We start from the raw sequence: 25,466 nt of genomic DNA, 5'->3' as shown, positions 1-25,466 counted from the left end.
GAGTCTGTTTAGATTAATAATTTACGATTCGGTTATAATAGGAAAAAGAAAAATGTTTTTTTTTTTTTTTAGATAAAAAAAAAAACAGAATTCAGAAAATACACAGCCATGGTGGTTGACCTATAACACAAAATCTATTAAAAATACGTTGAAGTTTTTTGCTACAAATGGCAAAATGTGAAAAGGTTCAAGCTTATTTATGTTCCTTTTACATTTTGAACTACTATGGAGGACCAAAACTGACATAAGAAATAAAAGCATAAATATATATTTAGTTTTTCCTTGTCCTCACACATAAGTTTCTGTCAAGAAATGTAAATATTTTCTTTTTCATTTCCCCTAAACATGCGTTTTTGTCAAGAAAAGTAGATATTTTGTTTTGTCTTATCGTTATACAAGCCCTCCTTTTGTCATAGCCTCCTGCATCGTTATGTTAATGAGGAGGGTCTATGGCAAGCCGTTTTAGCATAAATTCGGTTTCGACTGACTATCCGTAATTACATTCCAGATATCTAAAAATGCATTTTGACTATAGACAAAACTATATTTTGACTATCCCAAATGGTAATTTAAGATATCTGCATTTACATTCTGACTGGTAAGAATAATAATTCAAGATATCTTCAATTACATTTTGACGAGTCAAAATTCCTTTCAAGATATCACGAATGATGCCTCTGGATCTGTCATTTGACCGGACACATATCCGTAATTACAATTTAAGATATCTTGAACTTATTTATGACTAATCAAAATTACAATTTTAGATATCTGAATTAAGAATTGCGTGGAAGCCCCTTTGTGGTGTCCAAACAGTTGCCTGCAGAATTTTATGTTTCCTGTACAAATTTGTCAGTAAATCCCACAACGTAGAAAGAGCTCGGCAATGTTGGATATACGGAGAACGCAAAACTTCATAAACTATAAGAGTGCTTCTGAAATCTGCAAAGAATTTCCTGTTTATTCATTTCCGACAAACCGAATGCACTTAAACACAGCTTTGAAACGCTAAAATTGCTATTGTCAAAGCATTTTCAACATGAAAGCATTTTCAAACAGAAAATAACTATATCAAAAGTCTTAATAATGCTAATTTTCGGCTGTAACAACAAAATTACATCAATATTATATAAGCCCCCCTCCCCCAGATTTTCATATCGATGCGTCCCTGTATATGATATTTAGACTAGATTGTTTCAAGTGGGAAAGTAGGAAAACTGCATTCCTGTATCATTTTCTAAATGTTGATGTTGAGGGTCGAGTGTTTCGTCGGAGACATCAGAACATGAGACGGCGACACCAGCAGCACCTCTTGGCTCTCGTACTGGGTATAAAAGTCATAAATGTCTCTGCTCAGGTTCTGCATGAGGGGAAACATTCATGGGGGTCAACGTCCAGCTTGGATGCAACAGGAACAAAACAAAGCTGCAGTGAAACATTCAAGTTTGAAGAATAATGAGTAAGCCCCAATTAACTGGTGGAAATAAATTTGGTGAGACAAACCTGTATTTAAATAACCCCAATGTTATCAATTATTCTGATGATCAGTCTGATTGAAAATTGGCTCATTCTGAAGATTTTTCATTTAACCCTTTATGCCTTTTTTATGCAGTTTTATACATTAAGATACAAATAAACAGATAATTAAATCACGTATAAGAATATATTTTCAAAGTTTTTTCCATCTTAAATGCAAAATGTATGTTTTTTTTAATCTTTATAACTTCTTTTCTGCAGTTCCAGGGTGAGTCTTTCTTCACGACTCTTTAAGGAATGAGAAGCTCAGCTCAATGTTTTTATCCAACCTTGTTATTAATCAGTGAAATAAGTTGGAGGAGAGACGTTTGGTTCCTGTTGCAATATTTAAATTTGAACAGGAAAAGAACAGAATGAGCAGCAAATGAACCAAATGCAGAAGAAGAAACAAAATTTATTTCTCTAGAACACATGAAGAAAAACTGCAGCAAATATAGAAAAGGAAGATTTAACATTCAAATCTGACGTGTTTAGAAAAATAGGAGCCGACAAAATCAGAAAATGTTCAGGGATTGAGAAAAACTGATCAACATGTCAATGAAATCTGATGAATGAAGGGAAAAACTAAGAGAAACATCTTGATATTCAGAGTGAAGCTTTGACTGGAAACAACACAAAAACATGTGGATCCTGGAATAATCCTGGAATAATCCTTGAATAATTCCAGCTTCCATCTTTAAAAAACTGGAAGTAGAAAAGGTTTCCAAGGACTCAATCAAAATTGTTTCACCAAGAAATAGATTGTAGAGATGAACTATCTGTTCAACAGTGAGAGAGTTTCTCTGACAGGAGGAAAATCTTTAGACTCTTTAGACTCAACTCAGCACAGAAACACTGAGGATCCAGACCAGACTGTTAATCCAGGAATCAGAGGTTCAGTGAATGTGGTGTTGAAGGTGTGGAGGTGGATCAGTGAGTCAGAGGAGACTCTGTAGAAGGACAGAATGCCAGCAGGACAGTCCACATACACTGCTACTCTGTTAGAGTCAAAGGAGGAGGAGAGATGAGTTGGTCTGTTATTGTGACAGACAGAGTAACCAACATCAGAGCAGTTCAGACTCCAGGAATCATCATTCCCTCCAAACAAACAGTCCATACCGTTTCCTTTCCTCTTGATTCTTCTGTAACTCACTGATATAAAAACTGTTCCTCTCCACTTGACCTCCCAGTAACAACGGCCAGTCAGACCAGTTGTACACAGCAGCTGATTCCAGTCATCAAATCTGTTTGGATGATCAGGATATGACTGAAGCTCCTCCATCCATGTCACCTTCCTGTTGTCTTTAGACAGTTTGAGTTTTCTGCTCACTGTGTTTGTGTTGATGGTGAGTTGACAGGAATCTGATGGAGAGAACAAACACAATCCAGCTGCAGCTATTGATCATTTATTGACATTTTGATGATGATCCTGAATGAGTGATGTGACAGTTTGAAGATGGTTGAATGTGAGCTGCTTTGTTGTCATGAATCAGATGAAAAACACACTTACACTTCCTCAGTCTCCATGGACCTGGTGTCAAGAATGGGCCTCCAGCAGGCTCCACCCTGAAAGGAGGAGGGGGGTCAGACCATCAGTCTCTTTCAGCAGCAAACATGGACATTACATGTCTCTCAGACACACATTGTCCTCCACTGAGACAGGAACAGTCCAACATCTGGATTGCAAACTGCAGTGGATGTAGGAAGGACAGTTGGTGCTGCTGCTGGACTTTCACTGCAACTTTTAGAGCAACTTTGCATTAAAAGTGTTATTATTTACCAAATAACACTTCATGACAACAGTCACAGACATTCATAAAGACTCTTTCGTGTTCATAACAGGTGTCATGTCATGTTTATGACAGTGTAATGTCAGTCTTATGCACACCCGTCAAGTAAAGTGTTACTTTGTTTTTTAATTTCTACCACACTCAACAGAGCACAATTCTACTTTTTCCTCATCATTCACTGCAATTCTTCATTTCATCTGGAAAACAAGGGATTTCCATTCTCTCCTGATTCCTCTAATTTATTTGATCATTTTTCAGATGTCGCCCCCTGGTGGAGAACAACTGTTGTTGAACCGTTGTATCGCGAGACTACGTTTCCCACAAATCTTTACACTGAGAGAATTTACCGTAGACATGAAATTTACGTCATAAAAAAACATGGCGGACTAGTTATCGCACGGGATCCGCTACCTATTTCTTTTCTTCGATACATTGTGGCTTGCTTATTCAAGAAAACGGGATACTGTTGAGCAGGTACGTTGCTACGAACGTGTCGGTGAGATTGTTACGGTCGTTTGAGTCACACTACTTTGATAGCATGAAGCTATATCTCAGACAGGCTGCCACACTGAAGCATTGTTATGGGGTGTAAGCGCTGCCTTGTGCACTTTTCTACTTGCCGTGAAAAGGTGCGCTTTATTTGGCGCGAGAGTCGTTTTTGCACAAAGGTGTGGTCGCTCAATTATTTAGTAGATTTATGTTTACACTAACCCTAAACGCTCTCCCATGTGTCGAACATCGCTGGCCTTGACAGTTAACCGAACAGCTGAGACTTAGCTGGAAAGAGCAGTGGATTGTAGTCAAAACATTCTTAGTTTTGGTGCAGAAGTTGGACAAGTTGATTATTTGTTGTACTAAAAATAGTGTTTTATTGCTGTAAACTGCCTGTGCAAAATATGTCTTACGAAGCTCTGCAGAGCCTGTTTTAACGGTTTCTTAGTTTCCATGCAACAGATTACATGTTTACTGTAGCTAAACATTTAAATAATTGGTGGCAATCAAACTAATTGTGCTAGCTTTTAAAAACAATTTTTTTTACACGTGACCTTGCAAACTTATTCATAGCTATTTGATTTCATCTTTTATTTCATTACAACCATAAAGTTACTGCCTTTTATTGGTAGTAGACCAACAACAACAATAAAAAGTTGTGCATAAATGCTTTATCCACATAAATTGCTATGACAAATGATTGTTTTTAGACTGTAATTTTTCTGTATTTCTGTTGTCATCTGATCAGTGCAGCACATCTTACATATTTATTGTTTCCCCATGCATTGTGGAAACTGCAGCACTCTTTCATAACTAATATTTAATTGATTTATGCAAAGATGTGCTGTAAATTCAAATGGTTGCTTTAGGGTTTGATTTTTCCGTATCAGAGTAAAAGAGACTGCTTTCAAATGCAATCAATTTTTCTTTAGATTTTTATTTCTTAAATATCTTGAAAACTATATAAACTGTTCTTTCCACTTCACAATTATGTGCTACATTGTGTTGCTCTATTGCATAAATTCACAATAAAATACACTGAAGGTTTGTGATGTAATATGACAGAATGGGGGAAAATTTTCAAGGGGATGTGAATATTTTTTCAAGGCAATCTATGTTCTTATGAATTCCTTCTTTACATTACTAGATGATTATTATAGCTAATCAATAATACAAGTGTATGATCCTGTGGATGTTTGATTGAAATTACAATGATAAAAGACAGAAAAGGCAAAGAATAGCATGATAAATCACTTTATCACAGCTGTAGCTGAGAGTATGTGAGGATATAGGCTTATTAACTGATCCTGATTTTATTTTGTTATCAGGTTGAGAGAACTGATGAACATGTAACTCTGGACTTGGAGTTTCCTAGCTAAGGCTGTCATTTTGTGGTACGATATACATATGATTCATTAAATATTTTTGCATTAAGTTGTGGTTGAGTAAATATTTTTGAAAATATATAAGCTAAGCAAATTGCTCTTTAACTGTCAGTCTTAAAGACTTTTGAAGTAGCTGTTAAATAATGACTTGCTATCTCTGGATAAATTGGTCTTGCAGTTTTAACTGCACTGCTTCGTAATCTCTGGTCTTCAGGTTAATATGTTTCGTCGGTCGAGATTCAGTGTCCGCCCCAATGTCGGCACGGTCGGGAGAACGGCAGCGGGAACGCCTCAGGAACCCCCAGCAGCAAGCCAGGAGACAAGTCAGACCCAAAAGGAACCAAACGAGGGCAGTAACGCTTCTCTAGCAAGCAACTCTGACGCGACGCCATCAGAAAACGCTCCCAGTACGAGGTGAGTGGGAAAGTCGACTCAAGCTACTCGAGTACCTGTAGCTTTTTCTTTAACATTGAGCAGCCAAACTAACTCTTCAGATATTTGTTTAGGGATGGCAATGACCAGAACGGGGACGGCGCCAGCTCCTCAGCATCAGTCCAGAGACGGAAGCGCTTCTCCATCAAGCCCAAGGTGGCTCCTGGTCGGCCTCCGGCCATCTCCCGAACACCAAAATCCCCTGTCAAAGCAGCCTCTACACCTTCAGGTGACAACGTGTGTGGGTCAGACCTAGAAAAGCCATCGACATCGAGTCAGCTGGCGAAAACGCCAGCCCCTCGAGGACTCCAGTCCCCGAGGCGAAGGAGACTCTCTGAAGATGCAAAGCAGCACAAAATACAACCAAAAGTCGGCCCTGTCTCCTCTGAGAAACCAGGACCTCCGTCTGTTCCTCCGTCTGAGGACTCGCCAAAGCCAACCCATCTGCTGGCAGACCGCAGCAAACAAGTGGAAAACATTTCAACCAGTCAGGCCAAGGAAGTTCATTCAAGAGCACACGACAGAGTGCCACCTTCTATACCAGACAAGGAAGCTACAGAAATATCAGAGAAAGCCAAGACTCTCATATCATCAAAAAATGTAATTTCAATGACCCCATCAGCGATGTCCCTGAGCAGACTCCTGAATGACCCGTCAGACGTACAGAGGATGCTAAAGGCTCGGAGGCTGAGAGAGCTGCTGAAGCAGGAGCGCTCCAAAGAAACGGTTGGCTCAGGATTATTCATATTCTTAGCATACAGGACATTTAACTTCATGAAAGTTTTTCTTATTGCTATCAACACCAGTATTATTGGATATAAATAAAATACTGCATCATTTTGTGTTGCAGAATCTCAAAAGAGCTAAAACACGTCGAAAGGACTTCACTTTAGACCCAACAAAAATGACCATGAGAGACCTCATCCATTACCTCCCTACGTCCAATCCCATGAGGTACGTTTCTTGACATTTTCTCCAGGTCAGCATCTCTGAGATGATATTTCGTGATTGTGAATGAAGCTGCTTTTTAAAACCTGATTTGTCCATCTTTTCAGATCCAGTTTGGAAGAACACAACGAGGAGAACGAGACGGTGATCCCACCTTCGCCAAGAAGAGAAGGGTGTGTTTGTCTCATTATACATGATGGCCTTACTGTGGGTTTATTGATGGAGAACATTGGGAAAAATGTTACTTAAGATGTCTCCATAAATGAGAGTTTCTTATTTAATCTTATTTTTGATATAACTTTGAATACCAATGGCAACATCAGACGTTTGCTTGACTCCTTCTGTCTAGCAAACGTCTTATAGAGTTTAGTTGCATTTCTAGTGAAAAGTTGAAGTGTTATCAACAAGCCTGTGATTCTAATTAATAAAACAATTTAAGTGTTAATTTATATAAAAAGAGCAAACTATTTAGAGATTTAAAACATTCCTTTTTGAAGACTAACATACTTTGTGTTTTGCTCTTTAGGTTGCTATGGCTTTATCTGGCCAGCAGGTGTCACTGTGGTCTGCTAGAATTTGGCTTTATTGCTTTACACCTTGATGAGAGCCGTTCAACAGCAGCGAGACTTTTTAAATTTATAAACACAAATTTATCTGAAGATGAGGTCTATAGGAAATTACTTTAGGTACAAAATGAACATAGCTTGCATCTGATATAAAATAAAATATGAAAAAAATGACTTGTGAGCATCCTCTGGTGGTGCTTATTATGCATGAAATCTGCTACGTTTGAACTTTGACCGCCTTTAGTACCCTTCATTCAGAAATGCTCTTAGCGTGCTGTCTCAATTTTGGTTTTCACTTCAAGCTAAATGACATTAAATGAAGGAATATTTTGGATAAAGTTACACATTTTTGCCTGAAATCCACAGTGCAGTGGGCTGAATAATGTCTCTTAAAAAGATGTTTTATTCCAACACACATTATGTTTTCCAACTCCTAAAGGTCAGCAGAGCGTCCTCCGGTACCTGAGGTCACCCCTGCCAAAGTGAATACCAGAGAAGAAGAAGAGGCGGAGGAGGAGGAGGAAGAGGCTGCGGCAGAGGAAGATCAGGAGGAATCTCTCATGGTTCCTCAGCTCAAAGTAGCAGAAGACGGCTCGCTGATCATTGATGAAGAGAGGTAAGCAGAGTTCTTCACAGTGCCTTATGATCCCTCTTTGTTTTGCAATCAAGTGATGTTTGACTGTTTTTCTTTTTTGTGATTTATCAAACCTCCTCTCAGCTTAACGGTGGAAGTCCAGCGAGCCAAAGGGCCGAACCCGGCGTCCGACAGAGACCCGATCTTTGAGAGAGGCTCCACGACAACTTACTCAAGCTTCAGGAAATCAAATTACTCCAAACCCTGGTCGATTGAAGGTTCAGCCCACACAGATTGTCATTTAAATTTATTGCATGGCTGTGATGTGCTTGAATTCATTTTTGACATATCTCTGTTGTTTGGTTTTCCTCAGAGACCGACATGTTCTACCTGGCAGTCAGCATGGTGGGGACAGACTTTTCCATGATTTGCCAACTGTTTCCACACAGAGCTCGATCAGAAATAAAAGTAGGATTATTAACTACTTGTAATATGTGTATTTACAAGACATAAAGAGGCAAGTCACAGGCGATCTAAATGTACAAGCATATATAATTTTTCAGAACAAGTTCAAAAAAGAAGAGCGAGAAAACTCCTGGAGGATCGACAAAGCTTTTAGTAAGTGCTTGTAGTGTGACAGTAGGTGAGTAATGATTGGTGAATGTAATTTAATGGGAAATTTGCTTCTTAGGAGAGAGGCGAAAACTGGATATAGAATACTTTTCTAAGCTGCTGGAGAAAATTATGGAGTTTCAGAGAGAGAAGAAGAAACTCAAGTCACTCGTTGGGAAGAACAACAAAAGGAAAGCCAGAACAAAGCCAAAGGGTAAGAAAGGGCCTCAGCCGTTTTAAAGAGGTGTTTCATAGGTTTGTCTCATTTCTAAATTGTCTCATTTCTAAATCTGTGCTTTTATTTACAGACAAGAAACCGGCAAAGAGTCTGAGTGACGTTGAGGAAGAGGATGAGGACGAAATTCCCGACTTGGAGGAAGAGCAGGAGAAGGAGAACGAGGACCAGTGTAACGAAGGGGAAACTCCTGCTTCTGAGCCGAAGAAAAAACGCAAAAAGAACGGGGAGGAAACGAATGAGGAGAAAAGCAAAACAGGTCCTGAAAGGAAAAATCTGAGTCTTGTTTTTATAAGTTTGTTCCTTTATGACCAGTAGAGATGGACCAGTCAGAGATTTTGTAGTTGAAAAAGGATTTCACTTCAGAATTAAGAGTATTATAAAAAAAAAAGATGATATTGTAAGCTGTTTTTCAAAAGTAAAATCAGCTGGTTTTGGACAACCAGCTGTTCTCTCGAACTCAAAAGGTGTGTTTGTTAATAAATGTTCGAAATGTCCCTTTGATGTTTTGAGTCTTCTTTTATTTTTTTTCAGCTGAAGTACCCGAAAACTCGGAGGCGACACTTCCTGAGAGCCACACCGATTCAGAAATGTAATGCTGCGCAGTAGGTATGAACGCAACACTTTTTTGAATGAAATTGAAATTGAAACTTTTTGGTTTGCTCTAACATTTAGGTCTCCAAACGTAAACACAACCAAGGATCCGGTCATCCAGCCAGCCAAGCTGTCACGAGCCAGAGCACCAAAACCGCTCCTGCCTTTGGGCCTGAAGCGAGGCAAAAAGGGGAAAAGTGAAGAAACCCAGTCAGATAAAGGAGATACGAATGCGAGTGAAGAAGAACAGGTTATTAATTTCTATTTTGAGCCATCAAAATGTTCTTTATGTTGTAATTTTTTCTTATTTAAAGCCTGTTTATGTTTTAGGTGACTAAAAATGAATCAAATGCGCGCAAAACTAGTAGGGAAAAGTTTTCTGGCGATGACATTTCTTCTGAAGAGGAAGAGGAAACGGTAAAGCATCAAGGACCCACCAGGTAAATTAATCCATCTTTTGCCAAAATAAATGATAGAAGACCCCAACTGATTCATTTCTAATCCCCAAGTTATTTACAGTACAACATACTTTTGATCATTTGATTTGTAGATATGGAAGAATCCCCAAACCCAATCTGGCCTTTGCTTATCCTAGCAAAGATGAATTGCATTCCTCTGAAGCAGAAACGTCTTCAGCCTCAAAGTCCAAACCCAAAGTTGCTCTGAAAAGAGGCAAATCACTGAAACCGCAATCCGACCAAAAACCCAAGAAATCCAAACTGGTTACTCTCAGATCCTCCAAGCCAGACTTTAGCGACGACGAGGACGAAGATGAGGAAGATGGATGTTGCAGCTCCGTTAAAGGCATCATGTCTTCTGGCCTGCACTCGCTGAATGCTGTGATTTCAGAAGTGGACGACCCTATGGCCGAGGTAGGAAGCAGAAAATTCTTTTACTTAAACGCCACCGAGACGCATCGTTCATTTCCGTTTCTCCTCCAAACATTGTTTGTGTTTCAACTATTTTTTTCCCCTTTTTTTCACATTTTACTTTACATATTTTAACCCCTCCACTCTTGACCCCTCCCATTCCTATAATTAGCTTGATATCTTGGCCAGTATGCCTGATATGCTGGGCATCTCCCAAGATGCACTGTGTCCTGATTCATCTTGCCATCAGACACAGTATGAGACAAGCACTGCTGAAGCATGTGATCATCAGCTGGACCTGCTGGTTGTAAGTCATGTATGATTAAACTGTGCTGTGTTAAATCTTAATCCCCAGTTACACCTAGTGTTGAATTTATTCTTTCTCGAGTCCAACCTCAGATGTTCAGTTTAGATCAAATTTATTCCAATGTATTATTTGTTTGCTTTGTTTTTCATGAGTTATTACTGCAGTAGTTTAGCTGTTTTGTGAAATACTTTGACCTATAACACAATAAGTTTTAAATGAAAAAAAACAAAAAAAAAACAGTCTTTATATTTCTTATAACCCGAACTAAAGAATCACAGATCCTTAGTATCAACAATGACGACCTAAAGAACCCGTACAGATTCTTTAGTATGGTTCCATTCTACAAGCCAAAATAAATAAAAGTTCAACACATTTCAAACAAAACCGATTTGAACACCTACATTAACATCTTCACACACACATTTTTAATTTTTTTGCTGAACACAGACACAAGTAAGTGAATTTAACTATGCAAAACTGCTTATGCGAGTCACAAATCTTGTTCTTTATTTTTGTGCCCTTGAGTTTTTCCACGATTTTTCATGCAGAGGTAGATTTGTGTCTTGTGGGTAGTGTGAATGCCTGTACAGCAGGGGGCGCTACCAAACTCATAATAAACCAGAAATACTTCAGGCAGATTTGCTAAAAAAGACGAAACTGTTTCTATGACTGTTTTAAAAATGGCAAAACAATATTTTACATACAATAACTAATTAAAAGAAAATATTTATATTGAGCTAAAATAATAGACCCACTGCACAAAGAAATAAGGTCTTAGTTATAATAGACCTGTTGTGGTTTGGCCTTCCATAATCTGGTTCATAGAAATAAAACACAGTGATGCCCGATGTATCGGCACAAACATCTGTACTTGCTGATGTTTGTCACTTTTTAACATATCCTATTGTCCCATGATTAAAACCACACTAATATTGACAACCAATATCTATTTCCATCTTATTGTCTTTTTTTTTTTTTTTCGGGCGAGTGAGGGGAGGAAGTCGGCCATTTTGACAGAGATGATGATATACGATATATAGTCATAACAGTAATTCTAAAATCAGATCTCAATATCGACCCAATTTTTACATAAGTGCATTCCAATTAAAACACATAGTTTTGAGATAAATTAAATGTACTGTTGTCTTGAAAGTCAAATAACATGCACATTCAGCAATGTGTTACATTTACAGCTTACAGTGCCTTGTATACGTATTTACACGTCTTGATTTGATGAAATACTGCGTAACCGTGAGATGGAGATGGAAATTTGTACATAGTTTTTAAACATGTTTGTGGTTGTGAAGTGACATTCTCAAGAAGATCAAGGAGCATGAATACATTTGTAAAGCACTGTGTACTGCTCTGAAGATTATGAAGAAGTGTAACTGGGGCAATTGTGCATATTTTGTGTGTCTGTTTCTTTTTTTCTATTGACATTTAAATCTCTTTTTTTTCTGTTGCAGGATGTTATCGACATTATTACCTCAGAACAAACAGAATGTATGTTATAAGTTCATTCTTTGAAGCCTCTGGTGAATAGAAAGTGCAGCATGTTTTCAGAGACTCATTTATGCTTTTGTTTTTTTAACACTCAGTTTCTCAGGATGACAGCTATAATGAGGCCGCTCAAACCCTCTTGACCATCGGCAAGGTTAGTCACGTCTGTATGTCAACACAGGGAGAAGTGACTACACAAGCCTCTGCATCAGGTAGGAGCATCAGAAACCACTGAATTCCTCATCTACGTTTGGATGTTGCTTTATTTAAGTTGAGTTAATGTATACAATGTTTAATTTCAGGAATGGCAACGGATGGGAATAAATCAGACCACTTGGATGAGCAGATTGTGGCTGATGCGCAAAGTGCTTTGTCTACTGCATGTTCGCAGACAGGCGGAGAAATTTCAGAAACTGTTGCTGGTGTGGACCCAGGAAACCTAGAAATGAGGCACAGCGATACATCTCATGTTAAAACCACTGAGCCAAAATGTGAGGAGCTAAAGACTGCACAGAGCTCAAATAGCAATTCTCCGTCAACCAAGGTGGCGCGCTTTTCTAAAGTGAAGCCAAAGCCAAACCTTGGGCGATCTTCAAGGACCGCACCTCCAACGATCCAAACGGAGATTTCCAAAAAGAAAGAGGCTGAAGAGAAACGCTCGGTTGGTGCTGTTGAAGCAACCTCAAAGAGAGCAGACTCTGATGAAGCATTGTTAGAAGATGGTGATTCTTCTAAGGAAGTTCGACTAGCAGAAGAGAAATCTGGGAATTCCTTGATCACACAAGGTTGCTCCATGTCTTTATCCCAGGTTGAATCTAGTGGGAACGAAGTTGCCAGAGGTACAAACTCACCCAGTCATAAAGGTGCAAGTGTTGCACCTCGTGACAGAACTGTTGAGTCTGATTTAAGCAGCTCTTTGGAATCTAAGTCAGAGTTGACGTGTATTGTACCAGAGCCATGCACACCTTCAGACTCAATCCAAGACAGCAGCAGCAAACATCCTCCTGCTGAAAAAGCTTTACCTGCCAATCAAAAGAGTATGGGTGTTTCTGCACCTAGAAGGAGCCGGTTGGCAAAAATCAAACCCAACCTTCCGCAGATGTCAAGAACTGCAATGAATAAATCTCAGATCAGTAAAGAGACTGTAAAGACAGACCCACTCACTACGTCAAACTCAGAATCCCAAAAGCAAACCATACCGGATGTGGAAACCCAATCCACCAGCTTTTTGTCAAGAAATGTCGACGTGTCCCCTCAAGCAGAACATCAGAATACTCTTAAGGTTCTTTCTAGTCCAGAAACACAAGCTGAATATACATCAAATGTAGAATTAGCTGCAGCCCCAGAACAAAGTTGTAGTCATGCTACATCGATCTCCCCTATAGAAAACAAACCAGCTAATAAACAAGAGAGTAATCTCACATCTGCTCAGTTGAGAAGGAGCCGTTTGCAGAAGCCCAAACCAAATCTAACCCAGACTTTAAGAGCTACAGTAACTAAACCTCAAGCCACAGAAGACACAGCAATCAAAAGTCCTACAGAGTCGACATGGATTCACTTGGAAGACACTGACTGTGTTTCAAGGTTGAATCCAATACTGGCTTTGGACTCCATTCATGTATCGACAGCAAAGCAGGTTACAAACAAACCTGCATCTACTGAGATTGTTAATCAGGTCGACAATGAACATTGTCCAGTTGACCAAGGTCAAAAGCAAACCAGCACCGAATCAAGTTCGGCTTCCAAGTCCACAGATAAAGCTTCAGATTCTCTCGATGAAACAAGTGAAATTAGTTGCCATGGTGACATGACATCACATGTTAGCCGAACAAACTTTGATTCTGACCAAGACCAACGCGGTCAACCTGCTGGGTCTGTAAGACCTGAGGAAGAGTCGGCTGACTGCAAACCTGACGGGGAAAATGCAGCTTCTGAACAGCCGAGGCGAAATCGATTATCAAAAATCAGACTTGGACCTAACATTTCTCAAGCATCAAGAACTTCAAAGCTGAAACCTCGAACATCAGAAAGCCAATCAGAGAAGCACGCAGATCCTGAACCGGACCCAGACCCAACATGCGGCCCGTCTTCGGACAAAGAAAGTGGAAATAATAATCCTGTGATGGAATTAACTCCACCTCTTACCTCTGAATCTTCAGAAATGAAAAAGACACAACTGATTAAACAAGAGTCAACATCCAGTGAAAACCTCATAGGTGCAACATCTTCAACCTTCAGCAATAATAGCCCAACAGTTAAAGAACCACAGTTTAACGAAGGGTCAAACCTTAATTCAGGAGCAGATCTAGAAAGAAGCAACGTTTCAGCTTGCTTTGCACCCTCTAAAGAGTTACAAGTCAGTCAGAAGGAGGATAAAGTGCCATCTGCTCAGCTGGTCAAAAGGAGTCGATCACAAAAACCTAAACCAAATTTATCACAGACCTCAAGACCTGTAAGGTCCAAAGCCGATGACAAATCTGAAGTCCAACCCCAACTCTGTGCACAGCAGACAACCGCAGAGAAAGAGAAGTATTCTGAGTTCACAGATGCAAACCTGACGGCTCAAGGTGGACCAAGTGAGAGCATAAATGTTTCACAAACAGTTAAATTGGCAATAATCAGCAGTGCAAAGATGGGCAGTTCAGCCCGAGACCAGACAGAGCCTTGTGTTGCTTTGGCCCTTGATCAAAAGGATGACAAATCATACGCAGGAAACTCAACAACTACGGAGGCTGTAAGAAGACCTCAAAGCAAGGCCTCTGAGCAGAATAGAGAAACTGAGGAAAAAGTACTAACAAATGTTGAAGTTTCAAGTTCAGCTGTCACAGAAAAAACGCCTCAACGAAGGCAGCGCTTTTCCAAAGTCAAACCCAAGCCCAATTTAGAAAAAAGCTGTAGAGTTGCAGTCAGAAAGCTTCAGTCCGATGATCACAGCAGACCTCTTGAAGACCAGAGTAAAGGGATGTCGTCTGTTGCATTGGAGCAACCGCTGGAATCAACTGAGGACAAAATGTCAGATAAAGACCCAGCAAACACTGACTGTCTTTCATCTGGAGATTTCAACTTGGCGATTAAACCTAAACTCAACCTGCGCTGCAGCGGACATCTTCAGCAAACCCATCCAGCTGGAAACACAAAACCAACGGAAACAGGTTTCACGGTTCTCCTGTTCTCTGAGCAATTCTGACTGGTTTGGATTCAATAACTAATGGGATTTAAACCATTTTTCTTCTCTTTTCCACAGACTCCGACAGTACTTTGCAAGCCTTTGGTGCCTCTAGGGAAATCAAGAAATCTGTATGTGAACTTAAAGCCGACACCCATGATCCAGAAAAAGGAGTCCTTGAGAAATCGAGTGAAAAAGACTCAGGTTCAATTGATTCTCATTCCTCTGATAGTCGTGTTCAGCCACAATCTTCTTATGGGGTAAATATGCTTCTTTATTAACAAGACTCTTTCTCAACAATGTTTTTTATTTCTTTTTTTTTTAAATAAAGCTAAATGGCAACTATTATAGCAGCTTCTTCTACAGGCAAATTTGGCTTGCTTTTTTGTAAGTTTAAAGTGAAAGGTGTTTTTTTTTGTCTTTTTTTTTTATTATTCAAAAAGTCTTGTGTACAATTGTTTCAATCCATTTACCTTGCCAACCCTTAACATAATTCAGTGCAACTAATTTGGCTTTTTGAAGTAATCTAATTTGTAATTAATCCCAATATAATCCAGCGGTGAAAATAAAATTTTGAAGATCAAGGACATTTTTTTTAAAATCGCAAAAAAAAAATAAGCTGGAGTTTTTCTTTGTTCTTGACAAACTCAAAATGTGGAAAACACAAGGGGTGAGAAATACTTTCCCAAAGACTGTAGAACAACCTCTGACTAAATAAGTCTGAGAAAGCGTGCTTTGTAGTGCTGAGTGTCGGCACTTTGATCAGCGATGGATTGTACTACACAAAAAAACGCCGTTACTTTCCCCTCAAATTTTCTCCCTTTAATCCCAGCATAAAACATCAAGTACCGAGGCGATTCAGAGAGATCCGCTCATGTCACAGAGTAAGTCAGAGATTTTCTCCCGCTCGCGTCGATTTGTTTGAAGTTTGCTTTCTCTTTCCTGTTGTTTTTTTTTTTTTTTTGACTGAATTATGCCTCGCTCCCTCTCAGTGCTGCCAGAGCAAGTGCCTTCAGATCCAGACGAGCCCTTTTTCATCCTCTCCCTGACGGAGATCCCGGTCCCCTCAGCAGGGGAAGTGGGAGCGAGCGGAGCCCAGAACCTCTCTTATCTTCCCGCAACAGGTGCATCGGGACAGCAGCCGAGGTTCGTGTCGGCTCTCTGTCCGGGGAAGTTTGGGGTTGTTTAGTTTCGTTTCTGATTCCCCCCACTTCCCCCATTTCTTCTCCCTTTGCAGTGTTTCTGAGGTGAGTTTGAGAGCAGAAGAAAACCATCCGGAAGTTTCTGTTGAACCTAAAGTCCTCAAGAACTTCGTCGCTGAGGCGAACGAAACAGCCGGTGATGATTTAGGTGACAAGGAAACTCGTCTCAGCAGGTGAGGAAGAAAATCGGAGTAATTCTCCAGATTGTCAGGTTAGAAACTTTCAGTTTAACTTTATTTTCATTTGTCACAGGAAAGCCAAAGTTTCCGCTTGTGATGTTTCCGAAGCGAGTGTTTCTGAAACGAGGAGTTCCAAGTGTAGAAAAGCAGCAAGTAGGAGAAATCAGAAGAAAACTCCAACCAAAGCAGCACAGGCATCTTCAAAACCTGCAGCCTCTGCATCAAATTCTAATATTCCCTGTCAAACAAAAGCAGCAGCAGCGGAGGCGCTTGCGGCACCAGTTTGTGCGCATATTGACCCGAGGTCTTCGTCTACGGTAAGGAGGAAACAGATTTGTGTTTGCTAATGTTTGTTCTCCAACATGAGCTTTATAAAACCTAAATGTTTGCTCTCTGTCGCAGGCTTTCACTTCCCTGGAAACGGAGAGCGGCTTTGTCGACAACGAGCCTACGAGCGTGTCGCAGTACTTCCTGAGTGACATCTTCACAGAAGTTGATGAGGGATAAAAGCCGCAAAGCACTTTCAGTTTCCCTTTTTTTTTTTTTTTTTTTTTTTTTTTGACGCTCTTATATCGTTTCTACAGTGGTTTATTTAAGGTTGTATTTTATTTTTTTTACTCTTTTTTTTTTTTTCTCAGTTCTTTTACCAGATGTATTTCATAAACTTTAACAAGCACTTTGAATGTGTACAGATGTACTGAAATGTGATTTTTAAGCTTCTGTCAGTTTAAATACAAATGTGAAACGTTGTAAATATGGCCGACAGAATGAGGGAGACTGAACACGTGGCAGCTGACTGACGCTTTACTATCAGATTTCATAAACCAGCTGTGAAAATGTAAATATTGTGCAGTAGAACTGATTTTTTTTTCTCTCTTTTCTCCATGTCCATACTTTTTCAGACTTTAGGCCGTCATTGGTTTTGAATAGAAACTCCATAAGAAGAAGACATGTTTGCATATATTTTATTTTTTTCTGTGTTCATCGAAACTTCAAAAGATGTCATTCTGTAAAATGGACCAGATCCAATGTTTTCCATATGTAGCTGTGTGTGTCCTGACTTGTACAGATGAGAACCAGTCAAAATATTATATTTGATACCTTGAACTACTTACGTTTGCAACTTGAACATCCAGTGTGTGTAATATTTTTTTAGGCGTGCAGATGATTGCACAATGCAACCAGAAGTTGGTTGCCACAAAATATTAAATGAATGCTTTAGATTTATTAGATTTAGTGACTTGTTTGGTCCTGTTAAAGACTCTGAAATGTGGGGAAAATGATTAATACGACCAACAACATTGTAGCATTTAAGTGCTTTATGATTTAATATAAGCAACAAATATTTAATTGAATTAATTAATAGAAATATGCTTTTCAGTTGTAGTTGCTTTCTGCTGTCAAATTCCCTCTAATGTCACTGGAATACTAAATATTTCTCTGAAGTGTGACGTCTTAAATAAAACTGTCAGCAACTTCACTGTCTGATGTATTTGTTATTGTCAGCCAACGGATGATTTACATGGAAAATCTGGCTGAAATCTATAAGCTATCTACTTCAACACTGTAATAAGTTTTTCTTATCTTATGCAGTTACCGTGATGTCATGTAACTACATGCATTTTCTCTCCTTTTATTCATAAAGTTCTTAAACGATTTCTAAGTTGCTGAAAGTGCCATTTATTAAGTTTTAGAATTAAACCCTTTAATGGACAGAAACACTTAAGAAAATTCAACATGCTATTAGATCACTTTCATGGCACTCTGGGCTTGTTTTTCTTTTTTTACGTTTAAATACTTACATGTTTTAGTTTATTTTCATGCCCCACCTGCTGGTCTGAACAGGCATTGCTACACCCAATTATCAATTCCCATTTAAGGGATTTTTTTAAACACATTCTGCAAAAAGCAATTTATCAACTACACAACACAAACATGCTTGTCATTTGTATCATCTTCTGCAGTGCAAGTGAAGACAGCAGCTGTCAGTGCAGGCCTAATGCTCTTAAATGCCTCATCAGTCCTGCCATTTCCTTTTTTTCTTTCTTTTTTTGACAAACCTTGCTGTCAAAGTTTTGAGACAAATGTCTCAGCCTTTTGTTCAGAGACCAGTTCAGAATAATAACTGCTGGCGGTTCAGGATTTCAGCTCGTCTGTGTTTGTTTAAAAGTTAATCGAAACTTGAGCTCTGCAGCGTAACACCTGTTTCCTCTGGTATTCTGACATTCATGTTTGATGGATGAGCTTCAGGCGTTGAAGTCGGAAAGGCCTCCCAGCTGTTTGTGTAATCAGGTTTAAATCAGGACTCTCCACTCCAAAACATTCAGATCTGGGAAAACACATGTTGGTTAAATGAAAATATCACTTTAAATCCAAATCTGAATCATTTTGAACTTATCTCTAATGAAGGCAAGTCTGAGAAATCTTAACATCTGAATATCTTCTTTTTATTTTTTTTCCCCAGCAGCTTACAGACATTACCAGCGTCAACTGGACTCCACAAATCTTATTTACTTGTCTGAATATTTAAGTTCACTTAAGATGCATAGATGTGGCATTTGAAAATGTGTGAGTATGAGTCGCTCCTGATTGGCTGCTGGCCTGCAGCAGGGACACACACCTGCAGCTTGTTGGATCACCAGCCTGGGAGGGTTTAAGGAGCTGCAAGGCCTTCACTCTCTGCTGGATGAAAACTTAAACATGTTTGTCTCTAGCTTGCTGATGACTCTTCTGAGAAACGCTAGAATTTATGTGACTCATCTGTTTTTGTCTTTCTTTTTTTTTTAGCTCCACTGTCTCTGTTCACTCTTCTCTCTCTGATTCTCAGCGATCCTCTCATGTTTTCGAACCAGAACCGTGTGCTCACCTGCAGCCGGATCCTATACTTCCCTCCCCTCGCCTTCCTCCCTCTGAGAAGCCCTACAAGGTACTATAAGCCCATTTAACCTGCAACGTTAGAATTTCTTTCAACCGTTCTGACCTCACTGTCGTTAATCTGCCTCTCCTCCTGCAGATGATCCCCAGACCGGAACCAAGGAGAACTTCTGCAATATTCTTACCTCTTTGTACATATTTAAAATAAATGCTTAAACTTGCCTCTGTTTCCGTGTGTGATTCTGCATGGTGCTTGTTCTTTAAGCCCTTCCACCTTATGGTTTCTGGACAGCAGTTGGCATTAGTGAGGGCCTTAATTTCAGTCCAGGATCTACTTGTGTCTTCACAGACAACATGTGAGGTCCTCTAACACGAGTGATGTTTTGTTTGCATCCAACTTCACTTATCTAGGGGCGATATTGTGGTTTCCAGCATTTACAATGGCATATGTTGTGACTTAAAAGAAATTTGACACATAAAGCTTTGAACTTGGGTCTGTCTCTTTAAGAAATTCCTTACTGAAACTCTGCCTTCAGGAAGTTATCGTATCACTCTGCTAACGTTTTTACCAGTGTTCCACTGAGAAGCGGCTCATATGAGCTCAGATGATGCACAGCTTCCAGGTGTTTTGCACAGCTGCATGGTTGCCATGGGAGATCAAAAGATTTCTCAGACATGCAGGAAAGAATCATGCATGTAAAGCTCTAATTTCAAACCTTTTTTTTTTCAGGTTTCAGCTTGGTTAGGAACTGTCTGCATGAAAAACAAACAATTTATTTCCTGATTTGAGATTTTCATGAATCTCCATTTTTGAATTTCTCTCTCTTACAGGGACAATTTTTGGAAAGTGACCAGGCAGTAAGGAAATACTCCTGCTGCTTTTGAGTGGGATCGTTGTTGCACAATGCATGCCAGTTATGCAAGGTACCAATGATCCTTTCTCAGGAATTACTGAATACCCTTCAAATTAATCACACAATACCTCAACTCCATTGTAAATTCACAAATGAACTGGTTGTGTTCCTCTAACTTTGATTCCCCAAATGGAAATTCACAGTAAATTTTTCATATGAAGACTTTGTGACGAGACTGACTTCCATATTTATTTATTTATTTTTACACTCATACATAATGATTTATACAGCTAATACTCTATACCTGGGCCTGCATTATTCCCGCTATAGAACTGCTTGAATGAGCGAGTGTACTGTTTGAGGCTCTAATCCTTCGTGCTCCAGCCTCTTGTATGGAGGCTTAAGATTGTTTTGATCTCTGCTGAGTAACTACCTGCTCCGTCTGCAGATCCAGTCCGAACACCGGTCCAGTCAGCTGCAGGATTATCCCGCTGCCAGAGAGCGCAGCCCGAACAGAACCTCTGAGGCTCAGCTGAGTGGAGCCATGGCCGACAGGCACCAGGTAAGTAAACGGAGGAGAAAAGGTTCCTATGCTGAAAACGATAGTTCTGATGCGCAGATCAGCGATTATTTTCTCTAGTAATAATTCGTGAGGAAAAAAAAACCCATAAAACATTTGTCATCAGGTTTTTTTTAATATTAAAGGGAGAAAACTCTTATATTTATATACTTATTTATTTTTTAACCTATTGAGTGAGGTACATATTGATTATCCATCGAGACTGAATCCAGACCAGCACGGCTGAATTATGAAACTGGTTCTGATCCCCCCCAAAGCTCAAACACATGACTTGTTAATGTAGCAAATAGGTTGTGAATCCACTGCGCATTACGTTCTATAACAATTTTGAGATTCAAAGATGTGACGGCATTACTTTTGTTGACAGATGGAAGTTTCATCGGATGCTAAATCAACAGGAAAATGTGAACTTCAGGCAGAATAAAATGCATTTGACTCATTTGAAATGCTGTCGATTGTTTTTGGGGTTGCGATGAATAACCCAGTGGTGGAGTCCTTCAGGCCAAAAGCTGTATTAAACATATACTGACTGCAGACCATACCATGGACACAATCAATACATTACAACCATGAATAAACCAGCAACTGCAGCTGTATTCTTGAATGTTTGGTTAAAAAAGGAAGGGGAAAAAAGTTCCATTTGGGAATTCTCACTAATGTCGAATGTCTTCTTCCTCTGCAGTTTTTAGTGTTTGGAAACGGACACAAAGGACATTGTGTTTTGTGTCACAAAACTTTGCATCGGTTTGTTATTTAACAACTTCGTCCTGGATTGCAGACGTGCCCAGTTCAGCCCTTGACTTCTGGGAGCTTATGCAACATGTCTGGAGGTTCAAAGCCTGGTTTCAGCATTGTCTGTCGGGTGTTTCAGTCGAGGTTACTAACGGACACGGTTCTCATTTTTACGTGTACGGTCAACGTCAGCAAAACTCTTACACTCGCTTGAAAGAGGGGGGGGAATCTCCACAGAGTTTGATCACCGTATTTTATCTACAAGCTGAATTGTGACAAGAAAACTGAAAAGCGACGAGGCCGAAATGATCCCACGTTTCGTTGACTTCCAAAACAAATCGGACCGTTCAGTTAGCTTTAGCACGACACACTTTTCACACCATGTCTGAGTAACCAATCAACACTGAAACTTGCGTGAGGAACTTTGGTTATCAGGGTCACTGATTCTTGAACACTTGTACTAGTCCAACACTTTTGGTAAGAAGCAAATTCATAGAGCTGATGAAAGAGAAAGTAGTCTGAATCTTAGAGGATAGTAGATGCTCTTTGTGAGGTTGGAGCTGACTATCCCAAACATTTCATAGTGTTCAGTACAGTTGCATGATGATTAACTGTACAGGGCCTTGTATTAATTTACCTTAAACTTTTTCACATTGTGCCACATTAATGTTACAAATATTTGTGTACTTCACTGGGCTCTCTTTATAAAAGTCCAACTCAAAATGATGCATATTTGTGATGTGTGGGGGGAGGAAAAAATCTGAGAAACGCTCCATGATTTGGATCCAATCCACCGAAATCAGTTCTTTCTACAACCATCTTTTCACTGCAGTTATAGCTGCAAGTTGTTTTTAGTGTGTCCACCCACACGCAGACCCGACGATTTGCCCATTCTTTGCGAAACGGCTCCAGCTCAGTCAGATTAGACGAGGCTTGGTCTGTCTGGGTGGATCGTTGTTTTCCTCCAGGAAGATGAACTTTTGTACCCCGGTTAGTCTAACGCAGGTTCCAACAGGTTTTCTTCTGGGAGGTTTCCATCTATCTTGTCATCAACTCCTCCTAACAAGGAGTTGATGAAGAGATGGATTACGTTTCTGTTTTAAAATCAAACACAACTACAAGAGAAATTAGTAGGAGAGACTGTAAAATACCTTGCAGGAGAAGTTCTTTCAGCTAATTGTCATTTTCTGGTCCGGGCTTCAAATTCTTGGAATACGCTACCATTTTAGCTAAAATATTACATCATTCAGGAAGTCATTTATCACTACGTCATCAAAACTGCACTCATGTTTTCAATAATTTTTCAATGAACCAGTGTTTTTTTTTTACATGTTTTCTTAAGGAATTTAATTTGTATTGATGTCTTCTGTAAACGATGCTACTTTTTGAAATCCATTGGAATCTGTCATAAATCATAGATCATGTATGCTTTTATGCATGTCAATTGTATTTTTTTATTTTTTTTTAATCCCTTCCATCAACCTGCTACTACAGATGAAAATTTGGATAAATCTGGCACACTTGCGTGATGCATTCATGTTTAGCATGCATTGTTCCCTTTATGAAATGAATAAAATCCAAAACTCAAATCCAAACGACCCTCCATGTTCATGGTTACGTGCAGCGTCAAATTTAACGCACAGCTTTTGTCATTTCGGTTTCATCTCAGCGCCCCCTTGTGGCAAACTTGGCACAGTTCTTGCTACTCATTCAAAAAGATCAGTCATGTGGAAAATAGTTGTCATGTCAACAGTCCCACCTGAGCTGTGGACTTCTGCAGCTCCTCCAGAATTGCCATCGAAGTCTTACCTGTGGACTTTTAGTTTCATACTTCACAAATCTGGAACAAGCTTAGAAAATACTGTTGACTTAGCAACCCAGAACAACTGGAACCAACATTTAGTTTTATACCTAGTTAATGCAGAACAAACTTAAGATCCAGAGATCGTAGTTTCATAGTTTATAAACTATGACGTACTTCACGGGGAACCAATATTTAGCTTTATTCTTACTAAGTAGCAACCCAGAAAAAGAATCAAACATGGAGACACAGAAACTCGTACTAGTTTATAAATTGTGGAGCTCTTGTTCTTATTACTAATCGAGAACAAACTTTAGATCTAGAGAAACTCCTCTGAGTTTAAACTATGTAGTAGTTTCATCTTTTTCTTTTGTTTGTTTTTCTAGCATTTCCTTCCAATTCATGTAAAACACTTTGCCTTATTGCTGAAAATGTTCTATATAATTAAGATTCCTTTACCTCGCCTTTCTAATGCCTGGGTTTTTTTTTTGTTTTTTTTTTTGTAGCGCATCCTCTGTTCTCAGTGTTGTCAATACAGACTTTCTTAGATGCAGGTGTCACATTATGCCGCCGTTTCGTCCACAACAGGATGAGAGAGTCCTGCAGCAGATTGAGAGGGAGGTGCGCATGCAGGAGGGAGCCTACAAACTGCTGGCTGCCTGTTCCCAGAGAGATCAGGCCCTGGAGGCCTCCAAGAGTCTGCTGACCTGCAACGCCCGCATCCTGGCTCTGCTCGGCCAGCTGCAGAGGATGAGGAGAGCACAGATCTTGGAGAGAGAGGGACACGGGTCAGTAGAAGCACAGGGATTGAGCGTATGCATGATTTCATGGGAAGGTAATTGCTCAGGGAGATGCATATAAATGAGAAACTTAAAAAGTCTTCTTTTTTTTTTCTTTAAAAAGCGAACCGAAGAAGTAATTTTTGCACAAAAAAAAAAAAAGCACAGCCTGTACCAACAAACGAGATGTCAGGCGAGGTTACTTGGAGATGCATGAGCTGTGTTTATATTACACAATGAATAGATCCAGAAATGTCCATTTCTAAGTTAAATCTTCAGGTCTGAGAGTCGTGAATATGCAACTGATGTGTCAATACTGCTTAAGGGAATTACTTTTCGATTTAGGATAGACAAAAACTAACAAAACACGTTTTGTTTCTTTTATTTTTTCTATTTCCTGGACGTGGGTGGTTGGCTGCTGGTTATTTTTGACAGCAGGATATCTGAAGATGCAGTGCCATGTACTGGGAAAGTGTCACTTTCAGGTAACAAAATGTCTTTGTACAAATCGTATTTGTTTAATCCTTTGTATATTAGCAGCCAAGTTTGTCGTTCAGCTGCTTGTTGCAACAAAGTTTTTTTTTCTTTCATGTCTGACTTATTAATTTGCACTCTGCAGACCTGCGAATCCCCCTCATGTGGAAAGACTCAGAGTACTTCAAAAACAAAGGAGGTAAGCAAATGGGATCAGGTTTTCTCTCAATAGGCAAATATCCAAATAAAAGTTTGGCATATTCATTGTAAGAATATAATTTTTTTGTAGGCATTTCTGTGCCTGTATTAGTATTTTTATATGTAAATGTGACAATTTCCACACAAAAATGTAATAAAAATCCCCAATAAAATAATCTTTTCTCCATCTTCAGAGCTGCATCGCTGCGCCGTGTTCTGCCTGCTTCAGTGCGGCTCAGACATCCACGACACCGATCTGGTGATGGTGGACAGGACGTTGACTGACATCTGCTTTGAGGACGCAGTCGTATTGTAAGGCAAAATTTCCACAACCGAGTTGACGCGTTCCAACGTGCAAGATCTTAAAGACCTTTCACATCCGCCCAGCGACAAGGTGGGTCCGGGCTTCTCACTCCGCGTCGAGCTCTACAGCTGCTGCGCGGCCGAGGATTTCCCTCCGGCGGCCCCGGCTCCGGCTCCCAGGAGAATGAGCTTCCTGGGAGGCTCGTTGGGATGCTCCTCTGGGAAAAAGATCCGTGCCGCGTTTGAGTCTGCGTGCGGCTCCATCTGCCCCGGTGGAGGGACCGCGAGGCCTGGACATGTTTCACCTCCGTCTGCACTGTGGGCACGGTCACTCTCCTTGAAACGCGTTTTATTGTTGTTTTTTAAAAGAGAGTCTAATTGTATGAATTTCTTTGTATTCACAGGGGCCCAAAGTATAGCCTGTTGGCTCAGACAACACTGACTGTTGAAGATGTTAGAGAGGGTTTCAAGACCCATGATTTAACACTTTCAGCAACAGGTAATT

The 25,466-nt window shown here is 39.8% G+C and overlaps 2 protein-coding genes and 1 long non-coding RNA gene across 4 annotated transcripts; 2 read left to right on the top strand and 1 right to left on the bottom strand.

The window, feature by feature from the left end:
- Window positions 1–1,929: 1,929 nt before the first annotated feature.
- Window positions 1,930–3,234, bottom strand: LOC106963675 (uncharacterized). The gene is made up of 2 exons (XR_001428234.1): window positions 3,026–3,234; window positions 1,930–2,877 (listed from the first exon to the last, which is right to left on the bottom strand). It is a non-coding gene; the product is annotated as an uncharacterized LOC106963675 (long non-coding RNA).
- A 425-nt stretch (window positions 3,235–3,659) lies between these two features.
- On the top strand, window positions 3,660–17,846 carry LOC106963676 (transcription factor TFIIIB component B'' homolog). Of its 2 annotated transcripts, XM_015058708.1 has the most exons (26): window positions 3,660–3,779; window positions 5,126–5,191; window positions 5,397–5,596; window positions 5,689–6,340; window positions 6,465–6,568; window positions 6,670–6,735; window positions 7,568–7,744; window positions 7,847–7,980; window positions 8,076–8,170; window positions 8,266–8,320; window positions 8,394–8,528; window positions 8,623–8,808; window positions 9,084–9,141; window positions 9,225–9,393; window positions 9,474–9,583; window positions 9,694–10,015; window positions 10,185–10,319; window positions 11,786–11,822; window positions 11,918–12,031; window positions 12,122–14,971; window positions 15,064–15,245; window positions 15,818–15,869; window positions 15,978–16,131; window positions 16,223–16,360; window positions 16,440–16,683; window positions 16,769–17,846. In XM_015058708.1, the coding sequence occupies exons 3-26, from the start codon at window positions 5,403–5,405 to the stop codon at window positions 16,871–16,873; spliced, it is 6,468 nt and encodes a 2,155-aa protein (XP_014914194.1). In that variant the 5' UTR covers window positions 3,660–3,779; window positions 5,126–5,191; window positions 5,397–5,402; the 3' UTR covers window positions 16,874–17,846. The 2 variants fall into 2 exon arrangements, with proteins under 2 accessions (XP_014914194.1, XP_014914195.1); XM_015058709.1 differs by lacking the exon at window positions 10,185–10,319.
- Window positions 17,847–18,925: 1,079 nt separating this feature from the next.
- Window positions 18,926–25,460, top strand: LOC106963674 (rhotekin-like; the record flags this gene model as incomplete). Its single annotated transcript, XM_015058707.1, has 10 exons — window positions 18,926–19,068; window positions 19,154–19,292; window positions 20,072–20,164; window positions 20,543–20,656; window positions 23,796–23,995; window positions 24,422–24,471; window positions 24,606–24,659; window positions 24,853–24,970; window positions 25,046–25,279; window positions 25,366–25,460. Coding segments are annotated over exons 4-10 (769 nt in total), but the record flags the coding sequence as incomplete, so codon positions are not given.
- Window positions 25,461–25,466: the final 6 nt, after the last annotated feature.

The sequence above is a fragment of the Poecilia latipinna genome, unplaced genomic scaffold, assembly GCF_001443285.1.
Source record: "Poecilia latipinna isolate Pla-1442-1.1 unplaced genomic scaffold, P_latipinna-1.0 Scaffold1567, whole genome shotgun sequence".
NCBI lineage: Eukaryota > Metazoa > Chordata > Actinopteri > Cyprinodontiformes > Poeciliidae > Poecilia > Poecilia latipinna.
Note: the sequence above shows the minus strand (reverse complement) of the source record. Positions and strands in the feature narration are given on the sequence as shown.

Bases quoted from the DNA above. Each gene is read 5' to 3' on its own strand.
- LOC106963676 (XM_015058708.1), top strand. From the start codon at position 5,403: ATGTTTCGTCGGTCGAGATTCAGTGTCCGCCCCAATGTCGGCACGGTC. The intron at 11,823-11,917 runs GTATGTTATAAG...TTTAACACTCAG, and splicing joins TACCTCAGAACAAACAGAAT to TTTCTCAGGATGACAGCTAT. The intron at 16,361-16,439 runs GTGAGGAAGAAA...CATTTGTCACAG, and splicing joins AAGGAAACTCGTCTCAGCAG to GAAAGCCAAAGTTTCCGCTT.